General features: G+C 34.8%; 1 protein-coding gene across 1 annotated transcript in view; it reads right to left on the reverse strand.

The window, feature by feature from the left end:
• Window positions 1-21,354, reverse strand: part of GLS (glutaminase) — a 64,841-nt gene that overhangs the window by 36,664 nt on the left and 6,823 nt on the right. Inside the window, exons 2-7 of the mRNA XM_082483412.1 lie at window positions 19,453-19,549; window positions 18,832-18,953; window positions 12,743-12,872; window positions 11,927-12,006; window positions 9,762-9,925; window positions 2,821-2,879 (exon numbers count right to left, since the gene is read on the reverse strand). Coding sequence (XP_082339538.1) covers window positions 2,821-2,879; window positions 9,762-9,925; window positions 11,927-12,006; window positions 12,743-12,872; window positions 18,832-18,953; window positions 19,453-19,549 — 652 coding nt within the window. The remainder of the gene's footprint in view (window positions 1-2,820; window positions 2,880-9,761; window positions 9,926-11,926; window positions 12,007-12,742; window positions 12,873-18,831; window positions 18,954-19,452; window positions 19,550-21,354) is intronic.

The raw sequence follows: 21,354 nt of genomic DNA on the forward strand, positions 1-21,354 counted from the left end.
TTTTATCTCATATCACTTTTCCATAAACTCCTGTAATTGCCACTACAATTTTCTTTTAATAACAATTATTTAAAAATTGTTCTAACTATGCAATTTATATAACTAGTAATAAAGGCAAATGACTGCACAATTACAAACAAGGGTCCTTAGGGTTTTTTTAAAATTTTATTTCATTAAAACTGGCCCACAGGATGTCCTTTTGCTAAAGCATTTTTAATGTAGATACATGCTTTAAATTGCTGGAACAGTCTGTGGAGTGTAACGCAAGTACAATTAGAACAGAGCTGTTAAGGCACCAAAATGTAAACACATCGTAGTTCCAAGCACATGATAGTAGGAGAATTATTTAAGCTGGTAAAAGTATGATATAGTCATGCTTAAGTAAGCCAAGCAAACATACAACTTAACATGCACATATGCTTTATTATTTATTCTTATGAATAGCAAGGACTAAACATAACATTACAGTTTAAGTCTATGCTCTGTTCCAAGGTGTGTATACCAAATTCTTAAAGCAGTCAGAACTGGGTATGTGATGCTAAGAACCCTTTTTTTCCCCCTAAAATGTTAACATATTACATATTCTGACAAAAAGATTACTCCAAGCGTCATCTCTTATCCACAAGTAATCATAATTTATGTCAGATTCTAAGGGAGTCATGTGCAAGATCATGTACACTAACAATTACTAAATTCAGTACAACGTACGTAAATTTTGAAATACTTATATCAATTTCTCATAAAGTGATAAAATAATGAAAAATCAAAAGGAGGTAAAAGCATTCTTAACACTGAAATATAGCAACAAGCTCTCCATAGCTATCAACATGCTATCATCAGATAAATGTCATACATGGTGACTTCAACCATGTTTAATATTCCCTTAATTTTCTTGGACTCTAGGAGCCACACATAGTCTTTAAGATATACAAGTAACACCTTAAACAGAATGAACGCAGAGGAACTGAAGGCAAAAACATGGGTTAATGAAGCCACCTTTTCCAGAACAGAGTCTTAATTAGATCAAATATTAATGTGAATTACTTAAGTCACTAAATAGTTAGCAGGAATATTAAGTTCCAGATTGTAAAGAAGTTAGTTATTTCACAAAGAAACACAACTATTAAGAAACTTTGTATCTATGACCCTCTATGTAATTTTCTTCAGAATATGTTTAGTTTGGTTAGTTATTCAAATGATAAATGGTATCTTAGTGGAAGCAGTACATAAAATAATCTACATTTTAATCACACTGAAAACAAATAATGGAGTGTGATAAGTATGATATGCGTCCATTAGACGTGCAGTTACCACATGCAAAAATGTCAGTGTAATGCAATACTTTTCATAAGAACATTACAGCAAAAAAAAAAAAAAAAAAAAACCCAGCAAAAACAATCCCCCAACCTTCTAACAAATACCACAGTTGCATGCAGTAAACAAATCCATATTATCCATATTATCTACTTAGAAGTACACCATTTATCAAGAACTACGTGCCTTCCGCGAGAGGCACATGCTTGTGTTTTGCCTTATGACCAGTAGGGCATGTTGTAGTAGGACTAACATTTTGACAGTTCAGACAAATGTGTTAAGTCAGATTTTAAAATTCACTATTATCCAAGTGAATTTCAATGTTCAGTCAACCTTTAAAAAAATATTAAATGTGAATAAATTTACCTGTCATACTTAAGGCCATTTTCTTTCACCTACAGCTATTAAAGATAAATGTCTTTAAGCAGGAGTTCTTACACCTTCTTTAAATATAAAATAACAGAAAATCATGATCTAGTAATTTTAAAATCAACAATTTGGAAATAGGAGGTAGGAAACACACTGTAGCTAATGGACTTTGAAACATAACCAAGACAAAGGCTGTAAACAAGATTTTTAGACCTCTGAAGTAACAGTATTAAGTTTTCTACTTCACAACTCCAGGGGATGACATGTTCCCCACAATTCTAAGCAAGTACCCTCAAAAAAACAAAAAGGTTTTTTGTATCAGTGGCTACCAAAAAAAGGCAGAAAATACAAGTGAAATATCTGGCAAACATTAGCATTACATGGAATTTACGCCATTTACAACTTCAAGATATGTATATAGCCATTCTAAGGAAAAATAAAATACAGCTTTCCAAAAGTTGCAAGATCATGGACTAAAGACATTAAGTCATTAATCAGCTATGTTTTACTCTGCAAAATATGGGTAGCTGTTTCCAAACACACTTATTCAAGAAAGAAAGCACATTTAACACTCCAACAGTAACTATGTAACATAGAAGTTAAACATAATTTAGTTGTACAGTATGTTAATAGTGGACAAATTCAGTATTAAGACTGACGTGTGAATACAGTGGCATTGCTCCTGTACAAATTATAGTATCTTCATTTCTTCTGCACAGCAAGAAATACTCTTGTAACTTTATGCTATGTAAGAGCATTAGACATTCAGAAACATATTTCTGAGTGCTATAAAGTACATTCCTGAGGACATACTCTCAGTGCTTAACAAGTATGAGGCAACTCTCTCAAGAGAATATCAAGCGTTGTGCAGTTAAAGAAGGAAATTAAATGAAAGTAAACACACTACGGAAAGAGAGTCTTTCAGCTGAACTGTTACTTTTAAAAAATTGCTAGTCTGACATTGCATTTGTTTGGAAGTGTTACTATTTCCCAAACATCAGAGCTTGTCTACCTGCTAATGAGTAAACTACCATCAGATATTGCACATGAAATGAAAAGAGTTCATAATCCGTACAAGATACTTTTTTCTACGTTCTATTGAAATAGTCCGAGAGAAACTAAAAATGAACTTTTTACCTTGATTAAAGACGTGATCACAATTGCTCCAGCATTCACCATAGGGTTATGAGGCCTGTCTGTGAAATAAAGTTTTCAATTACAAATATATCCCAAGGCACAATTGTCAAACAAAACCAGTCAAGTGTTTAAGTGAAAAATGATAAATATTAATGTATGACTTAAAGCTATGATTATACAATATAGTCCTAAATTAAAAATACTGCATGCAATCCAACATTAATTTTTTATAATTATGAGCAAAGTATTTTACAGCTTAGAACAACTCATCCTAACACTACTTAACAGTCCAGTAAATTAATCAGTTTGACATCATTTCTTTTCACGAACATCTTCAGTCCTCTCCAGTGTTCTAAGTTTTGATCAATGCAACATTTGCCAGTGGAACAACCCCTAAGGGACTTTCCAAATTTTCTCCAAGTTACCAAGTTTGAGTGATTTTAAGTCTTTAAACAAGTCCTTTAAAATAAAAGAGAATTTGAGTTCTTGAATTTCCTTGTTGCTGTACATGAATATAAAATTCTTTTTAAAAATAAGAGGTTTCTAGTCACAGCTGCTGAGATACAAATAACAATTTGCTCATCCTCACTAGAATTTAACTTACTTTATAATATACCTGCTACTCAACTTTTTATCACTAATCTCCATATTAAAAATATTTTTGCATTCCCAGTCATTCTTGGCTGCTCATGTGAATGAATCACCTTTTTTTTTCCTTTCTCCAAAAAAAAAAAAAAAAAAAAAAAGAAAAATACAGCTTTCCTTATCAGCTGTCTACTTTTCCCCAAATACAAGTCCTCATTCATCAACAACTACCTCCTCCAGTTTTGATTGTTGTTTGTTTGTTGTTTTTTTTTCTTTTTTTAACTAACATTTTTGCTGTGCCTTCTAACTAGGATGTTGAATTTTGAGGGCTCTGGTGTCTGAAAACATCAACCAATTCTCAATACGTTAATATTGTGACAGGTTTGAGTTGTTTTTATTTGCTGTTACTTTATCTCCAAATTCAGAAAAACACTAATTTTAAAAAAACATACAAAGTGTTTAATATTTTTATATACAAGACACACACTTCAAGGAACTTTGGAGATTAGTCTGATATTCACAGTACATACACACACATATATTTCCCCATAAAAATTACACTGGTTGTGGTCAGTGGAACTTAGCTATCTATGACTACCAGATAATCTCCAAAAACCAATCATCTTGAGTTCCTTTTAGTATTTTTCACAAAGTCAATATTAAAAAGGAACTTAAAAAAAAAAATCAAGTTATTCTATTAGTGAAAAGGTGAGACCAATACCTTCTGTCTAAAAATTAAAGCTCCCCTAGAATACAAACTTAGTGTCTATATACTATTTTTAGTTTTTAGTGCCATTCCTTATCACAGAATCACAGAATTTTCAGAGTTGGAAGGGACCTCTAGAGATCATCTCATCATCTTATCTCTCTGCAAGACTCATTACTTGTTTTCATTTCATCTGATTGTACTCAAGACACACCTATATCGATTGTCCTGTTCTACTTGTGTCAATAATGCAAGTAACCTGGGTCAAATATATTTAATTTTGATTAAAACACGAGTCTATGTGGCAAAAATGTAGCATTTCCATAGCTTCATAACTCTGTCTCCCGGTGGGAACCAAAAACCTGAACACAAGTCAAATGACTATTCACAGCATCACAACCTGCTGGTCAGAAAGGACATCTGGAGGTCATCTCCTCCACCCTCCCACTCCGAGTAAGTCTATTGTCTTTATCTTGGCAACTCTTGAAAACCTTCAAACATGGCAAATCCTCTACCCCTCTAGACAACCTGTTCCTCCTAGGTGATAAGTGTAGCCTGACATCCAACCTGCAACTCCCAAGCCACTGGCCCTTGTTACATCATCTGCCACTACCAAGAACAGTTATACAAATCTTCGTCTTTGCAATCACTCGTTAAGAGCTTTAAGTGGCTCCCAGGGGAGCCCCTAACCTCCCCTTTCAGCTGCTCCTTGGGAGTTATGTGCCCTGGCTGCCATAGCACCTTGGCAACCCTCCACTGGAGCCCCTTCCAGTTTTTCAGTATTCTCCTTGAACTCCAGACACATAGTCAAACACAACACTGGCCTCATGCATGATGAGAACACACTGTGACCCTCATTTCTTGCTCTAGCTACGCTTCGCTTTTTTCCAGCTTCCTCTCATCAATATCAGGTATCATTCCAGTCTATAAACACATCAACGACTTAATCATATACAACCCATTCTAAAAGTATTTTTATAAATGTCTTGCTCTTGATTCTTCTACACCTCTCTATGGTTGCACTCTGCCACACAGTATAAAGCAAAACAAAAAAAAATCATTCCCAAACCCCACATCACATGTATATTTCAATAAAAAGGATGTGCAATGTTTATTTAGCATTCAGCAACTCAAAAGCTTATCAATGTGGTAAATCCACACAACAGAATATACTCTCAGAAATTCTAGTGCATCTCATTTCTTTGAAGATGTCACCATTTACCTTCAATGTCACAAGGCATTCTTGGTTACCTTTTTCTCTACTCTGAAGATTCCTCTCTGACTGCTTAATATCTCAAACTACATGTACCAGTTCTGGTCACTTTACAACCAACACACCACCATGTGGTGACCTCACATAAAGAATGGGAAGAACCTTCTGATGAAAGGAGATATGGACTTCACTGAATGTGCTTCTGAAATAAAGTTGTGTTTTGTTCCCTCCTTGACAAGTCAGGCACAGCAGTCTGGCTTACCACACACTAACAAAAGCTCTTCTTTGAGGGTCTCTCCTACTGCTGCCTAACACCAGAACATCACAGAACTGAGTAGGACACCTTCCATTAATCCACTGCTGCCTCTTCTAAGCAGAATAAACCCTAGTAGGGTATCCAGGTCCCAGGAAAGCAATTTACACTATTACCTGGATAGCACCAGATAATGCTATCCACACGCTTCCCATACATAGATATCTGTAATTTACAGATAACCTGCCTATCTTTCCACAATAGCTACAGGCTTCTTGAGAGGTGGTTGACACTCCAAGCCCGTCCGTGTTTAAGAGGCATTTGGACAATGACCTTAATAATATACTTTAATTTTTAGTCAGCCCTGAAGTGGTCAGGCAGCTAGACTAGATGATTGTTGTAGGTCCTTTCCAACTGAACTATTTTATTCTATTCTACAGTGAAGAACCTCTCCACTGACTTAAGACACACTGGTCCTTTTTAAGGGCCAAGATGCCTAATAGAATCTTACATTCTGAAAGATTCCAGCTAATTTCAGAGATGTCTCCCATTCCCATCAATAATACTTCCATTCCCAGAAATTTTTTCACCTCTTAGGGATGTACAGGTTCTGACACTACATTAATTTTTAAGGCAAGTCATACATAAATCTCCTTCTAAAGCAGCAGCAACTACAGATTTACCTCACAGCGGATGCCATCAGCAAGGGGATTCCACATTGTACAATGACAAGGAACAAAGATTGATACTATAATTGCAAGTTTGCCAAAGAGGTGAACGAAGTCATCTATTAATCTTTAGAAACAGGTATCAAACTCTGCAAAGCTAACTGACACACATCACTAAAAACAAAAACACACGTACATTCTCTATACATAATCAAATAATAAAGGCAATGACCTGCCCAGACTGGCAAAAAAATAATCTTAAACACAGCTTCTCTGAAAGTCTCTTATATTGCTGTATTATCTTATACTTCAGAGTAAATTCCTGGTTTTATCCTTAATGAAAAGCACAACTCACAATAACACTTCAACTTCAACTGGGGTGCCCTGATTAAGTCTAGCACTGATTCAATGATTTGCTTCTTGCATAAACAACCCACCTAACAGCCTCTGAATAATAAATATATGCTTCTCCGATACAGTGCTCTGTTTTTTTCTGTGGGAAGGAGATACTTGTCTAGAATAGCCTTTTACATAGAGAACTGCAATGCATTTAACAGGTATATCTGAAGTCAAAATAGAAGAAAATATAATTTATTTAGGTACCTAAAAATCTCTCCATTGGACATCACTATTGAACAGTGAAAAAATATGTATGTTTCGTAATACCTCAAAACTGCTTGACAATTAGCACAATTGCTCCAGCAACCTGTCATGCAATTACGCCATATGCAAACTAGACCTCTCCCCTAACAAGCTCAAATTACACTGCTTTTCCTCTGCCAGTTCTGACTTTTTTGACCCATCATTGGCCCTAGACCTTTCTTGTATGACTGGCATGCAGTCTTTGAGCACAGAAAGTAGAGGTTGCCACACATACACAATACAGACTTTTTAATACACAGAACAGTTCATCACGGCAAGCTCTTTCTGAAAGGACACCAAAATGTGTTTCTCCAATACAAAAACTTAAAGAATTCCACCTTTAGTTAACAAAATCCTTCAGCAGAGTAACAGTTTCCCAGCAATCCCTCAATTCAGTTACAATGCAACATTTATTACTGGACTAATTCTACATATAGTTATCATCAAGAGATGGTCCCATGTATGGATAAGAAATACTAACTGTCCATACATGTGTTGTCAGCCATGTTGCATCATGAACTCAACAAGCATGAAAGAAACCTGCAAACAGCTCGATGACCATAAGAGTTATTCCTGACGATGCTTATTTCATATACATTTTACTATGTAAAATTCCTGATCTACTTCAATCAACTAGAATAATCTGCTTTTAATTAACATGAGAATTACTTTAGTCCTCTAGAAACCAGAATTGTTTGATGGGCTGTATGTTCCCTTTGATAAAGAAAGTTTTAGAATTGGATATTCACAAGACTGCAGAACTTTCCAAATTTCCATTCCACAGATTTTACTGAAAACATACAAGATTCTTAAGTAACACTTTTTTGATATAAGTTGGCACTTTTAGCTATGATTTAAAATTGTCTTGCAATAGTCTCCATTCTTTCCAGCTTGAATATCAATACTAGCAAACAAAGAAATGAAAGAACACTCTGTTTTAGTATTCTTTAATGTAGTACCTATAAAAAAAAAACTTCAGATGCACGTCTAACCAGTTTTCAAATACCTGCATATCACTTCATAAAATCCTGATTACAAGCATGAAATTCAACTACATCGGAATAATTAGAAAGCCAATATATTAAATATCTATATTATATACATTTTCAAGTCTGATCTTCAAAGTAGTTATGTTCAAATTGCCAAATACTCTGCATATCCAAACTTCACACATCAATTTAAAGCTACAAGTAAAGCATAATCCTTTCTTCCCTCTAACAGAAACTCAGTTTCCCTTTCTCTCCCTATAACTGAAATGTTCCTTTTTATTAGACTTCTACCTTCTGTTTTAGTCCATCATTTAAGGACTGTATAGAGAAAAGGCTGTTTGGGTTAGTTCTAACACATTTTTATCATGTCAGTTATAAGTATGTGCTTGTGTGGCCGTTAAAAATTAAAATTTCTATCATGTAAATTAGTCCTGTCTATTAATTTCATGCACGCTGGTCAAATTTTCAGTAATAGCAATTCTCTTATTGCATAACAGTCTCATAAACATCTTAAAGTCTAACAAATAAATAAAATACAATAAATTAAATACAATAAAAGACAACAGCCTAACAATTCATCATCTCATACTTCAATTCTAAAAGTAGCAATAAAAAAAAGAAAATAGCTATTATACTTTACGTCATTTCATTAAAAATTAAAACACACCTATATTGATCCAAAGGAAAAAACGGACAATTTTCAGCACCATCAAAACTTTTTTATATGAAAGCTTTCTTAGGACATGAAAGGCAGTCGTCTTCACTGTACAACACTGTATTTGGAAAAACTAGGAAAGCAAAAACAAGACGGCAAAGCTTGCCAAAATGCTTAATTCCCTCTTGGAGATATATACTCGTTAGTATCTCATTACCACTTACTAATATAAAAGAAAACATATATTGTCAAGATCCATTTTTTTTTGTAAGTATGGAAAGATGATTTTAAGGTACGTGCTAAATATAATTATGTATGATTTCTATATTAATAAATAGATACCCAAGTCAGAATTCAATATAGTCCTTGACAAAAATATCATCTGAGCCTTATGCTGTTAATTAAATATTAATTGCAATACCATGGCAACAGAAACATTGTCTGTTCTCTTACTGAGAAGGATCCACTAGAAGAAACATTTGTGTTTCAGAGATAATATCCAGTATTTCCTCCAAGGCTACATGAGTCATCCTTCTCAGATTCTTGACATAGTGTTTTTAAAAATAACATTTTCATGCTTGAGAATTAATATAATATGAAAAAGAAATAATCTACATAAGTACTGCACGAGAAATTCTTGCTAAAGCACTCCTGCCACATGAAACAAAACAAAACAAAAAAAAAAAAAAAAAAAAGAAACATTTTTTCAAATCAGTAGCCAAATACAGTTTAGAATAATCTCTGGGAAGATGTGTTCCATTTTCACCCTCTGGAAACTAGCCAGCGCTGGTCTTTGGCACCAGCACCTGCTTCTCAGAGGGCTGAGAAGGGAAGTGATATACGTGTTTCTTAAAATCAATTTAACATCTTTGATTCTTTCACCATCATTTTACAGAAGGCATGATTAAGGAACACTTGCTACCAACTCAACTAAATAAATATACATTTCAAATACTGGCATTATCAAAATTCTTTATTTTTTTCCTACAGCTGGAAGCTAGCAAATAGAACAGAATTAATAAAGCATCTTTTACTAGCATTCTAAATTAGGCAACAGTGAGTGACAAAGGATAAGCCTACCTTGCTGATGTCAAAAAATTTTGGGATTCTGCCTAATTATAAGACTTAAGAGGATACAGTGAAATGAAAAGACTGAAAAAAAGTGTAGCTTGTTTCGTAATTTTCTAAAATTGAGTATTTGCATTATTAAGTATTATATAAATCTCTTACCATCTTCATTCAGGAACAATTTGTTGAATCTTAATCCACTAGGCTCTTTACCAACATATCTATGCACATACTCTGTGCCAAGATCGTTAACAGCAATAGCATATTTCAAAGGCTTTACACAGGACTGAAGACAAAATGGAACTTTGGTATCGCCAACAGAATGCCTGTGAAAAATACAGATGAAGAGGTTTGAAATTTCCCGTTTGCCAAGCTGTGGCAAGTAGAGTGTTAAATGCTTCATTTATTCTTGAACCTACTAGGACTATTAACAAAAACACTCCAAAAAACAAAAGCAGATTATTATTAAGTCTCATTTTGAAGAACAGAACAAAAAGATGTAAGGGTTTTAACAATTGCCTCCATAAGCTAAGCATAAGAAAATCACTTGCTGGTGATTACTGCAGATGTAACAAAATAAAAGCAAGTTCAGAAACTGGTTCTGTACCAGAGCAAGAAAAAAAAAAAAAAAAAAAAAAAAATCACCTTAGAGCTCTGTTATCATATCCTACTCAATTGCAAACCACGTACTCACCAGGGTATGACCCAAATATAGCCACTATAGACATTTATGTCTGTATGAACAAAGATGAGGTCCAATTCAGTTTTGGAATTCGAGGGCAATAATTAAGTAGCTGTATTTACATTCCCTTTGATAATGGCATAGGTATTTTGTAACAATTATTAAATGCTATCCTTTGGAAGGTTTACTTTCAACATCTAAGTCAGACTGCATTGAAGAATGACTCATACCAGCAGCATATGCCCCATCTAGAGACAAAGGCTCCAAGCAACAACTTGTCTAATGGCAAATTCAGAAGTGTATTTGCTTCTTTTCTTTGCAGAAAACGTGAGAAGGTTTCAGAGAAACTCACAAAACCATTTTGGCATTCTAAAAATCAACATTACACAACATGAAACCTTCTAAAAACTAACATTATCAAAGTTTTCACATTATAATATACATCTTATAACATCCAAAAAAAAGCAAAATGCTAATTTAAAATATTAAAAAAGGAGAACATTTTTACTTTTAAAGCTCATTTACTATGAATAAACTATAATCCAGACACTTAAGCAGGGAGCTGAACAATACTTCAACTCACTTGTACAGCTCTTCCTCTAGAGTTTATAAAGCATATGGCTAGTCAGAAACAAATATACAGATCATAGCAGACCACATTGAAACGTTCCCCAACACACAGTTACCATAAGCAAGTCTGATGCTCTCTCAAGAATGCCCCATTCACTTGGGACACACCAGATATCTTAAAATTATGGTACTCAGAATATGCAGTATGAACACATCAAACTGCAGCAGAGCAGAGACGTGCAAGCTGGTGAGTATCTCACACTGTCTAGCCCCAAAGGCAGGCACAGAATTCACCTTGCTTCTCAGCTAGACAGTGAGAGATACTCTCTTACTTTTGGGCTCATAACTGTCTCTGCTACACTGAGTAAAAATAAAATCACTCTAGATACAACTAAGACCTATATAAATCATTACAGGAGAAAGTTTAACAAACCTGAAAACCAAAATCATGTTAAGTTCTGTCCAGTTTCCACATCTTCAATTTCTTTTTAAAGAATATGGATCTGAATTTTCTCAGTGATGTATAGTGATCATGTAATAACGCTACAGTAAGAATATTAAAATGTAGAAAAGGAACTAACTGTTAAGTACATCATGACTAACAGAAAAAGTAATGTAGCTCAAGGCATGGGTAATATTAGCAAAGCTCTTCAACTTCCAGTGATTAATAATATGTAAGTGCCATTTCTATCCTGTCCTTTGGTAATCACTGCAATTACCCACAGCTTCATTACTGTGTTTGGATCACAAACAGTATAATCTAGCTTCAAATACAGTATTTACAAATACTATTTAAACAATATTTTATAATAATAGCAAAATAATTCTGCTTCAACAGAGAAGTTGAAAGAAAGTTAAGATAGATGACCAAGTGGCTTTCACTTCTTAAACAACTCCAGTGAAGCTTTTCCTTTATTAAACCATGAGATATCATGAAGTGCTGTATATCACAGAATCACAGAATATCTCAAGTTGGAAGGGACCCATAAGGATCACCATGTCCAACTCCCTGCTCCTTGCAATATCTCAGATATTTTAAATAATTTAAATAATAAGGCTAAAAGTTAGAATATACCTCTGTCCATCCACTGTGCAAAGTGACACACCCCACAAATCGGGGCTGAACTTGGCCAGTTGTGGAATATAGTCAGCAACCTATCACAATGTGAAATAAAAACAGAGACATTACAACATCCAAAATATTTAACCATAAGTTAACATATTTTAATTAAAATAAATGCCAATGGAAAGGATACACAAGTTACAACTGAATTATTCCACCAATAATCACCTAGTATACCTAAAATTTCATTACAAATTATTATATTCACTAGATCATTATCAAATAAAATATTTTTGCAATGAAAGTACAGCACATTCTAAGAGGAATTTCTGTTCCATGTTACAGCATGTTTAGCCTTTTCAAATCATATAAAATTTTAGACTGTAATAAAGTTTGGGGGTTTTCAATTAATTTACTGAAGATAAGCACTAGAATAAACTTTAATTACTAACTTAGATATGGTGTTGACAACTATTTCTGTCACACAACCCAGCCAGTTATGTAGAGTAGCATAATTCTTTTATAGGCTAAATTTAGTCTGACAAATTATATAGCAGTTTTATAGTTTATATAAAATACAGAACAATGATATTTTCTCTATACCTCAAATTGCAAAAGATCATTAGAGATAAGGAGCTTTATTTCTAACACAGTTTACAAGTTGCAGACGTAATTGAGCTTCCAAAATTATTTTATCATCAACTTATCAGTTTAACATTTTGCTAAAAATGTTAAGAAAAATCTACGTAACAAGTCTACTTAACAAATATATTTGGTTAATATCAAGAAATCTATAGAAGTTTGAAGCTGAATCTACAAACAGGTTACCTTTCCTCCAGATTGTTTTTTAGCACTTTCATATAATTCATCAATATGTGAAGTAAACGACATAAAATCTGGAATGACAAACTTCCTTCTGAAAGCTTGAGTAAGCAACACAATATTACTTTGTACACACCTGCAAAGAGTTAAAAAAAAAATAATTATTAGTACTTTGACAAACTACTACTGTCAAAAAGCTTACCTATGCTATTTAAATATGGACCATCAGTCCCTTGAAGTTATATGCCTACAAGAACAGATCTTTACTAAAAAGACTTTTCAATTTTCCATTCCATAATTTAAAAAAAAAAAAATTAAATTTTTTTCATTGCATTTGCTTTTATGCCTTTTTATTTGAAGTCCATATGTGAAGTTTCAACTGTAAGGCTGTACTGCCAGGTACTATCAACTTGCCTCCAAGTAGCAGCTAAGCTTGGAAAAGGGATCTAAGCCACCCATTTCTTAGGATCAAGACATGTGACAGCCATCTAACCCAGCCCTTGTCCAAAGAAGGGCTAATTTCAAAGTTAGATTGGACTTCTGAGGTTCAAAGTTGACTTTTCTCTTTCCAACTGGCTTCACCATGAACTGAACATGACAACTGCCAACAGACCAAACTGGCATTAGAGTCCACTCCAATAAGAACATAACCCTGTGGCAGTACTCAATAACATCTTCTGAACTAAACGAAAGTTAACAGTGAGCAGTACTGCAAGTCTCTTGCTTTAAACTATCACCAGTTAAGGAATCTTTGCTGCCTTTTAACCCACAATTCATTATCACCCACACCCTCTGAACATCAGCCCATCTGGTACATTTAGAAAACTGATAAGGTAAAAAGGAAAGGACTTATCTAGGAGAAACAGAAGGGAAGGATCAAAATACAAGCAGAGACATGCTGCTCAAACTGGTGTGCCTGTGGGTAAGGGCTGAGTAGGAGCAGGCGTGGGAACTGGGAGCCATTATCACCACGACAGTTGAAATATGACCTGATAAAGGGTAGTAGGAGCCCTATCCCAGTGCAAGGAAGAGAAAGGGAGGTTTAACACCAAGCAATTTCGTTAACGCCGTCATACTATGCAGAAACAAACTTCTTAATTCAGATAAATGGGAAGTTAAGAACACTTAGGCCCATATTACAAATGAGCACTTATCCTTCCAATGAAGGCTTATTCAGCAAGGTAAAAAATTAATTTTTAGATAAATACTTTCACTTGGAATAGATACTTCCAATAATCCTATTATTAAAAGTCATTATAAGTTCATAAATGTAGTTGCATGAAGACCAGTGAACAGACAGAATTATCTTCCCTTTGAATCCCCTTCTCCTCTTCTAAAGCTTCAGTCTGAACTCCTTTGTACTTAAGAAACTTCATCCCAAATTCAGCTGACAACCATTTCAAATGCTGGAAGGCACTACTCTCCAAGAGTGAAACAGTAGAGAAGCTTCCGTTGTACAAACTGGCATGTTAAGAACCGCTCTGTCTGTAACAAGCTGCTTTGAGAGCCTGCATTAAAATAGCAATTGAGTTGGTTTTGTTGTAATTTGTCATGCTTATCCACTCCTTTTTTTTACATATGCAAAAAATCCTGTTCGTTTTTGTTCCCAGCAGCCTCCAATTATAGTTACCTACTCCAGGTGTAACACCTTTTCAAAAGTAATTAATAGCAGTTAATGGTAGTTACATGTGCTGAAGGAAAAATATTACACATACACACTAAGTTTAACCTTCAGATACACTTCTACATTGTCTGAATCACCTGGACAGCATTAAGAACTCTTGTAAGAAAAAAAAAAAAAGTTCATCTAAACCTATTAGAACAACTCAAGAAAATGAAGTGTGGAAAACAAGAAGGCAGTATGCACTGAAATACAACCCTCTGATACCACATTATGTTTCTGAAACAGGAAGGGCATTTATACACTTACCAATTCACACCAAGTCTAGGATTCAATAATTCAATCATTTTAAGCTCAAGATCGAAACTCACTGCAGAACTAGCTATGCTGGTTAAGGACATTACCTAATTCTGCAAGAAGTTATTGTTCCCAGACTTCTGCCGAGGTCAGTGTCTGAGTATTTACCCTGGTACTCCTTAACCCAGGCAAATCATATGAATTCACAGACATTAAATATGGGAGTTCAATGAATCTAGATGGGTGTTTGGAACAAATACTGCATGGACAGAATGACAGGGGTCTCAGTAAGCTCCAGTTAATGGGGCAGTAATATTTTCAGTCAACAGAGGACACAGCCTCTAGTATTCTGCAACTGGCATCTCCTCCCCACCGGAGTTTCTAACTGGTTTATGTTCCAGGTAATCCTTTGGAGACAAACGGTCTGAAGCTCAGGAGAAGTGAAACGGTAGGAAAAGACCACAGGAAGGAATTTAGGTAAATAAATATATTGATACATAAAAATTTCTACAGTCAAATTTTACTAACATAGCCCTTATCCCACACACACTTTAACAGTGTTCAAAATCAGTATACTAAAAACCTCATACCACAAATTCTTCCATTTCTCGAGACTTTATAGTCTCACCCTAAAAAATTCTGTCTTGCTAAATCCCAATGCAAGCACTTCTTCCCCCATTTGAAAACACATATTTTCAAACTATAAAACTTCAGTGAAAGTAACCACTTCCGGGGTTTTTTGCAAACTGAATCTTTGGTCTCTAGCATAAAGTTAGGATCACTTTGTTTCCAAGTTGTTTCCCAACAACTTGTTACACTTATCTGTTCTTTTTCAAGTTCTGGCTCGGCTTGCTGATTATTGCTTTCCTACACAAAGTAGACATCTGCTAAACACAGTGTCTGAACTCCCACCAATTCTGAAGAACACCTTTTTTCCTGCTTGAAAAGCTATGGTATAAGCATTACAGAAAGGAATGCGAAACTCCATTTCGAACTAGCAAGACTAGCTCTGTAGAAGTGTTCAATATGTTTAGACATTTTAGGAAAAAAAAGGTGATGTTATTTTGACAAATGAGGCATTAATATTATAACATAGCAGAAGTCCTCCACATGTTCTGTCAAAAGCTTTCTAGTTACTCAAACAGGATGAAAACATTTATTAACACCTGGGTTGAGCATATCTAAAATGAAAGTTTTCCTCAGTATTTGCTACATAGAAGACAGAGCAGCACAGCCACTTGGAAGCAAATAGATAACCCCATCTGAGATCCAGCAACAGGAGGTCAGGTTTGTGCTTAGAATATAACACACCCAGATCGCTACCTCAGAAGAGATTTGGCTAGCAAGACCACAGTTCTAGGTCAATAAAGCAGGACATACAGCACCTTGTGACAAAGGCTAAGTCTACAAAGCCAAGTAAGTTATTCTGAAAAAGAATTGAGTTTAAACCTCAGAGCCATAACTGTTAGTCAGTAGCTATCGTCTCATTCAAGTTCACACCGTATTCAAAATAACTCAATCCCAATTTCCTCATGCCTTTCCTTCCGCCCCCGCCAAAATATTGTTAGTTAAGAAATAGGGCTTTTTGCAAGTCTTCTATTTTTCTGTTAGCAACGAGCTGTGAGTTAAAGGAAAAGCTAAGAGGGGTAGGAGGATTTCTTACAAAGACTATTAGAAATTTTTCTACAAATTAGCTACCATGTCATAGAAACAGATCTAAGAAGTAGGATATGGCAAAATGTGCACACTTCATGAAGAAGATTAGCACATACAATCTTCCATATTTGTTAAGTTGCCTAAGTTTCATCTAACAATAGTTAGATAGCACTACTATAAAGTAGTAGCTACCTTATTAAGTAGTACCATAGCTAGGGTTCAAAAAAAAGAAAAAGAAAAGAAGAAAATTCACATAGCAAGCTAATTCACATGCTGCGCTGCTTTCAGTAAGCAGGCTGTTCTCAGTGAGGTATCATTCATGCTACAAAAACCACGTGTTATGTTATATAGATGCAACATGAGCAGCTAATTCAAGAAATTTGTCAAGCGCTCTCTGAAACGTACACCAGTGAAGCCTTCAAGGAGGTGAAAGATTAAAAACCCGAGTTGTTCTGCCTGTAACATGGAGATTTTTTCCAAATTTTTATTTAAGTGAAGAGCACTGTAAAGCCAAAAATCTTCAAAATAAAGCAATTTTAGTCAAATTGGAGTCTAATGTTTAGAACCACTAAAAAGGTGTTGAAATTTCTATTGCAAAGACAGATGGTACAGATGCACAAGCTAAAATATTTTACAGGTAATTTCTACTGGACTCAATTGGTCTAGTCAATCTTATACTTTCACTACTCCATGTCACTTATCCTTGATGCTTTATTATTTGTTCTAGCATCTTTGGATTCAAATTCAACTGGAGAATTACTCAACTGACTTTTAAGTTTAAGGAACTGAAGCTTCAAAGTCCTCAGGTAAGTACAACTGAGTAGAAACATTATTGTATTTCACACCTTAAACACCTGGAGAAGAACAAAAAATACAGGAACCTTGTACAAGTCTCTACACAGCAAATGCAGTATGCCTAAGAGGAACAGATAACTGCAGTTTGGGGGGGGGGGGGGGGGAGAGTTCATTTATAAAAGAGATTAACACCTGATGCTGCAAAGGAAAACCTGCTATGTGAAGAGAGATTCACCTCTCCACCCCCTGTATAGTCCTTCTGTTCAAAACTCTTCCTACACAAGCAACCACGTAAGCTTTCCAAAAATTATCATAGTAACAAACAGTCTAACACAGAGGACCAAATCCTAGAGACATGACGTAAAATATCGGCATTACAATCTTCAGCCCTCTAATTAGCAATCACTTGTCCTTTTTTAAATATAGAGCCCTTGCCTAAAACAAAATTCATAGTTTACTATTACAAACAAGCCTTCTAGAATACATGTAACACATAACAGCAAAAGCATTCCATTTCCAATCCAACCCTACATCCAGGAAGGTTTCTGACTCAGAGTTTCTACCGTGCTGACAAATAACCAGTGAAGGCCTAGTCTTGAACTTAAATACAAGAATAAAGTTAGTCCATGTTGAACGTTTAAGAAGTATCCTACGTTTGATTAAGGAGTTGACTGGTTTGTTGTTTTGTCACACACGCACACTTATTTTTTTCCTCAATGTACTTCCAAAAATGTTTATATATATTTTAAAATGACATATATATTTTGTTTATATCTATATAAAATATGTAAATATGTAATCATATACTGTATACTATATATTTTATATACTTATGTGTATGTGATATATATGCAATTATATATCTAAACACACCACACCTTTTTTTATACACCTACACATGCATATTTTAAATTGTAACAAAAAGGAAATAGCACTCAACAGTACTAGCTCACAAATTCAAAAAATGCTCAGAACAACAAAAATGTACCAATTTTTACAAAAGTATATTCTTAATATCTAAAACTTGATTCTTTTATGATGTCATGTACCCTGTAAATGGAATAAAAATATAGACTCGAAAATAGTCTACAAATTTCATTTCAAGACTTAAGAGCCTCTAAAATATCAATCTTCTGGCAGACAAAGACTGTAAGTAGGGGAGCAAAAGAGTGAGCTTGGAATGAACTGAAGACAACCTGAACAGTGCTTATATTGTTCAGCTAACTGACCACAGACTTTTCTTAAAAAAAAGTATCACTAAAATATGGTACATAAATCTTTTCCAAAACAGACCAAAGCAGTGTCTACGGTCCTAACTGCTCTCACATCTACATATCTTGAAATTTAACTTCACTCCATTTTTCATTAACTTCAGATTAAGAACTGATGATGTAGCAAGAAAGATGTTTTATGTATTCATACTAAATACTCTGTGCTGCCTCAAGTAATTTATTTGGCATCTGACCGAGAGTTGCAATATAGGGTCACCTACATATGCAAACAACACTGATACATTAAACTCTCGTGGAGATCACACAATCCGTCTGCTGCATGAAACCAGAAAACAAACTCATCTGAAAATAACATCAGTAGGAGTGAGTGTTTGACTCCCTTTCCAATTACACATTGATTTGTATACCTTATGTCTCTCCTAACACAGCAGTCAGTAACATACAGACAACATTATTTCAGAATTATACAGTTACATTATTGACAGAAAGTTTACTTTTTAAAAAGGTCTTTGTCCAGCATAACACCATCTGAAGTTGTTTGAAGGGTCAGTCTTAACATATCCATGCACTCTTTCAATCGGGGATCAGATGTACGTAATCCTGTAGATTTGAGTGCCTATTACAATAAAACAATAATTACTAAAATGAAAAAATATGCTATTACAATCAAGTTCTCTACTGCTCGGTCTCATTTATCAAGATGAGAGACATCTGCCACTGCATTATCAACAGAGACATTTCGACACCTCATTGATCCTTTTGCCATTTCCTTCTGCCATTTTGGCTGCATCTGATGTCAAAGGATTAACATAATTTGAAATCCACAGTGGTCCAAATACATTTTACACAAGTGCAAATACTCCCCAGCACTGCCACAGACACAAATGCTTTCAAGCATACTCTTTTGCACAGCAAAGAAGTGAGTAATACTAGTACACTCATTCCCTTACTTAATGACAGAAACAATGCTGGGACAGGGAATAATATATTTACATTCCTTCCTGCAGCTAGCCATGTATAACAGAAATTCTTTGCTCTGTATTTGTGCATTAAGAATGTTAAGAAAACTTTGTAGTAGTTAGCTTTCATACAGCACTCCGAAACAGTAAACTTACAGTTATGAATTTGTGAACTGGTATTTTTTCTTGTCCTTCTGCAATAGTATAGAAAAGTAGATCTTCTAAGCTAGGAAGGAGACCTTGTTTCACTTTACTGGGAAAAAAAAAAGAAAGAAAGAAAATACATACAGAGATTAGTTTAGTGCATATTTTTATTTATACACATTTTTCATTATTCACAAGGAAACACGTTTTCACTAGCAATGTAACTGCTACCATTAATTTCAAAGAACGCTTTTACCAGTGAACACAAAGCTTAATTCAGCTTTAAGCAGGAAAAAATGGTACTGTTAAAAGTAGCATACATACACTTTACAACAGCAAACATTTTTAACTGCAACAGCCATGTTTTTACTGACATACATTTATTGCTAAGATTATATTTAGAATTTTTTTTGAGCAGATTCATCACATTTCCTTCAATGTTACAGAGGATAGACACATTACTCGCATAGAGGATAAAGTATTAATAAGAGTCAAAGACCTACATGCCTCATAATAAAGGTGTAAGGGAAGATTGACCCAATGGTTCCACAGACAAGAGAAAGTAAAGAGATGATGAACGTGTATAATTTCCTGCAAAATAGTCCTGGTTTTAGGAACTCCTAGAAGGATTCCTAAAGCCCTTGTCCTTCTAGAAGCTTATGGAAGCCACAACAGTGACAGGGAAAGCAAGCAAAGTCATTTGCAGCACAGAACAGTAACCTGAACCAGCTCAGGCACCAGAAGCAGTAACTCTCATCATGCATGCTTAGCAGAGTAAGTTAACGTGCAGTGTCGATACATCTTTAATGGTCACTATGTTTATCAGTGTAAATACACTGGCTCTCTGAGCATTCCATGTGTTAATTATTTTATTCTGAGAAATGCTTCCTGTATGCCTGCATTTTTTTGTAACTTACATTTCTATTTTAAGTGAAATGTGTAGGAAACCTACACGATTAAGCATCAAGAATCCTTCCAAGGAGAAAGCTGTAATATTGACAGTTTTCCCTCAAAGTCTTCAAAAGTTCTCTAAAAGTTTAACCTCAGCATTTCACCTTTCCTTGATATTCCAAAGCACCCTGCAGCAAGCAGGAGCACAAGTCTGTACTCAATTCTTTACGCTTCCCTGTAAGTATGGCATCGTAGCATACAGCTGGAATGTACGCTTCCAAACTGCTAGAGGCAGTGAGAGCAAAGGGCTTCAGATCAATTCTTTTAGTCCCCTGAAGTGCTTCGGTTTGTTTCTAGACCAAGTCAGTTTAGAGAAAGCCAATAGTCTGATCTTTAACAAGCAAAAATAAGTAAAAAGAAAACAAAACAGTTCTCGTAGACATAAATTAACACACAGAGTATGCAGTCTTACATTATTTTAGCCATCAATTTTGAAGCTCAATCTTATAATCTAATACCACTGGCAATACTTTGTTACTATACTGTAATATATAGAAGTTATTGCCTGAAAGTAGAATGCTCAGTGGCAATTTATCTATTTTTATACATGTATGCACAAAAAGCAGGTCTAAATTCTAGTCATGAAAGTTTTCATAAGGTTAGTAACTCTTTGAATATCAGCACTCATGGTTATAACTATGAAAATAAAATACTACAATTAAGCACAGACCCTAGGTAGGTCAATGCAATCTTACAGACTGACAATCTCCCCTCCTCTCGCAATACTAGCTTAGTCTAGCTCAACAACAGGTCAGATTTATGATTATTTTTAATAAAAATCTGATTATATCCAAATAACCTTTCAAATTTAAGGCAACCTTTAGATTGCACTCGCCTTCCTCCTAACTAGCAGTGAAAACCAGTAGTAAAAATCTCACTTCTCATTTTCCAATTTATTTAAAACACTGTACTTACATACTAAGAACAGAAGACAGCTTTGTAAGCCAACAGAACTTTCCTTGT

This window comes from Vanellus vanellus (assembly GCF_965231255.1).
Source record: "Vanellus vanellus genome assembly, chromosome: 5".
NCBI classification, from domain to species: Eukaryota; Metazoa; Chordata; class Aves; order Charadriiformes; family Charadriidae; genus Vanellus; species Vanellus vanellus.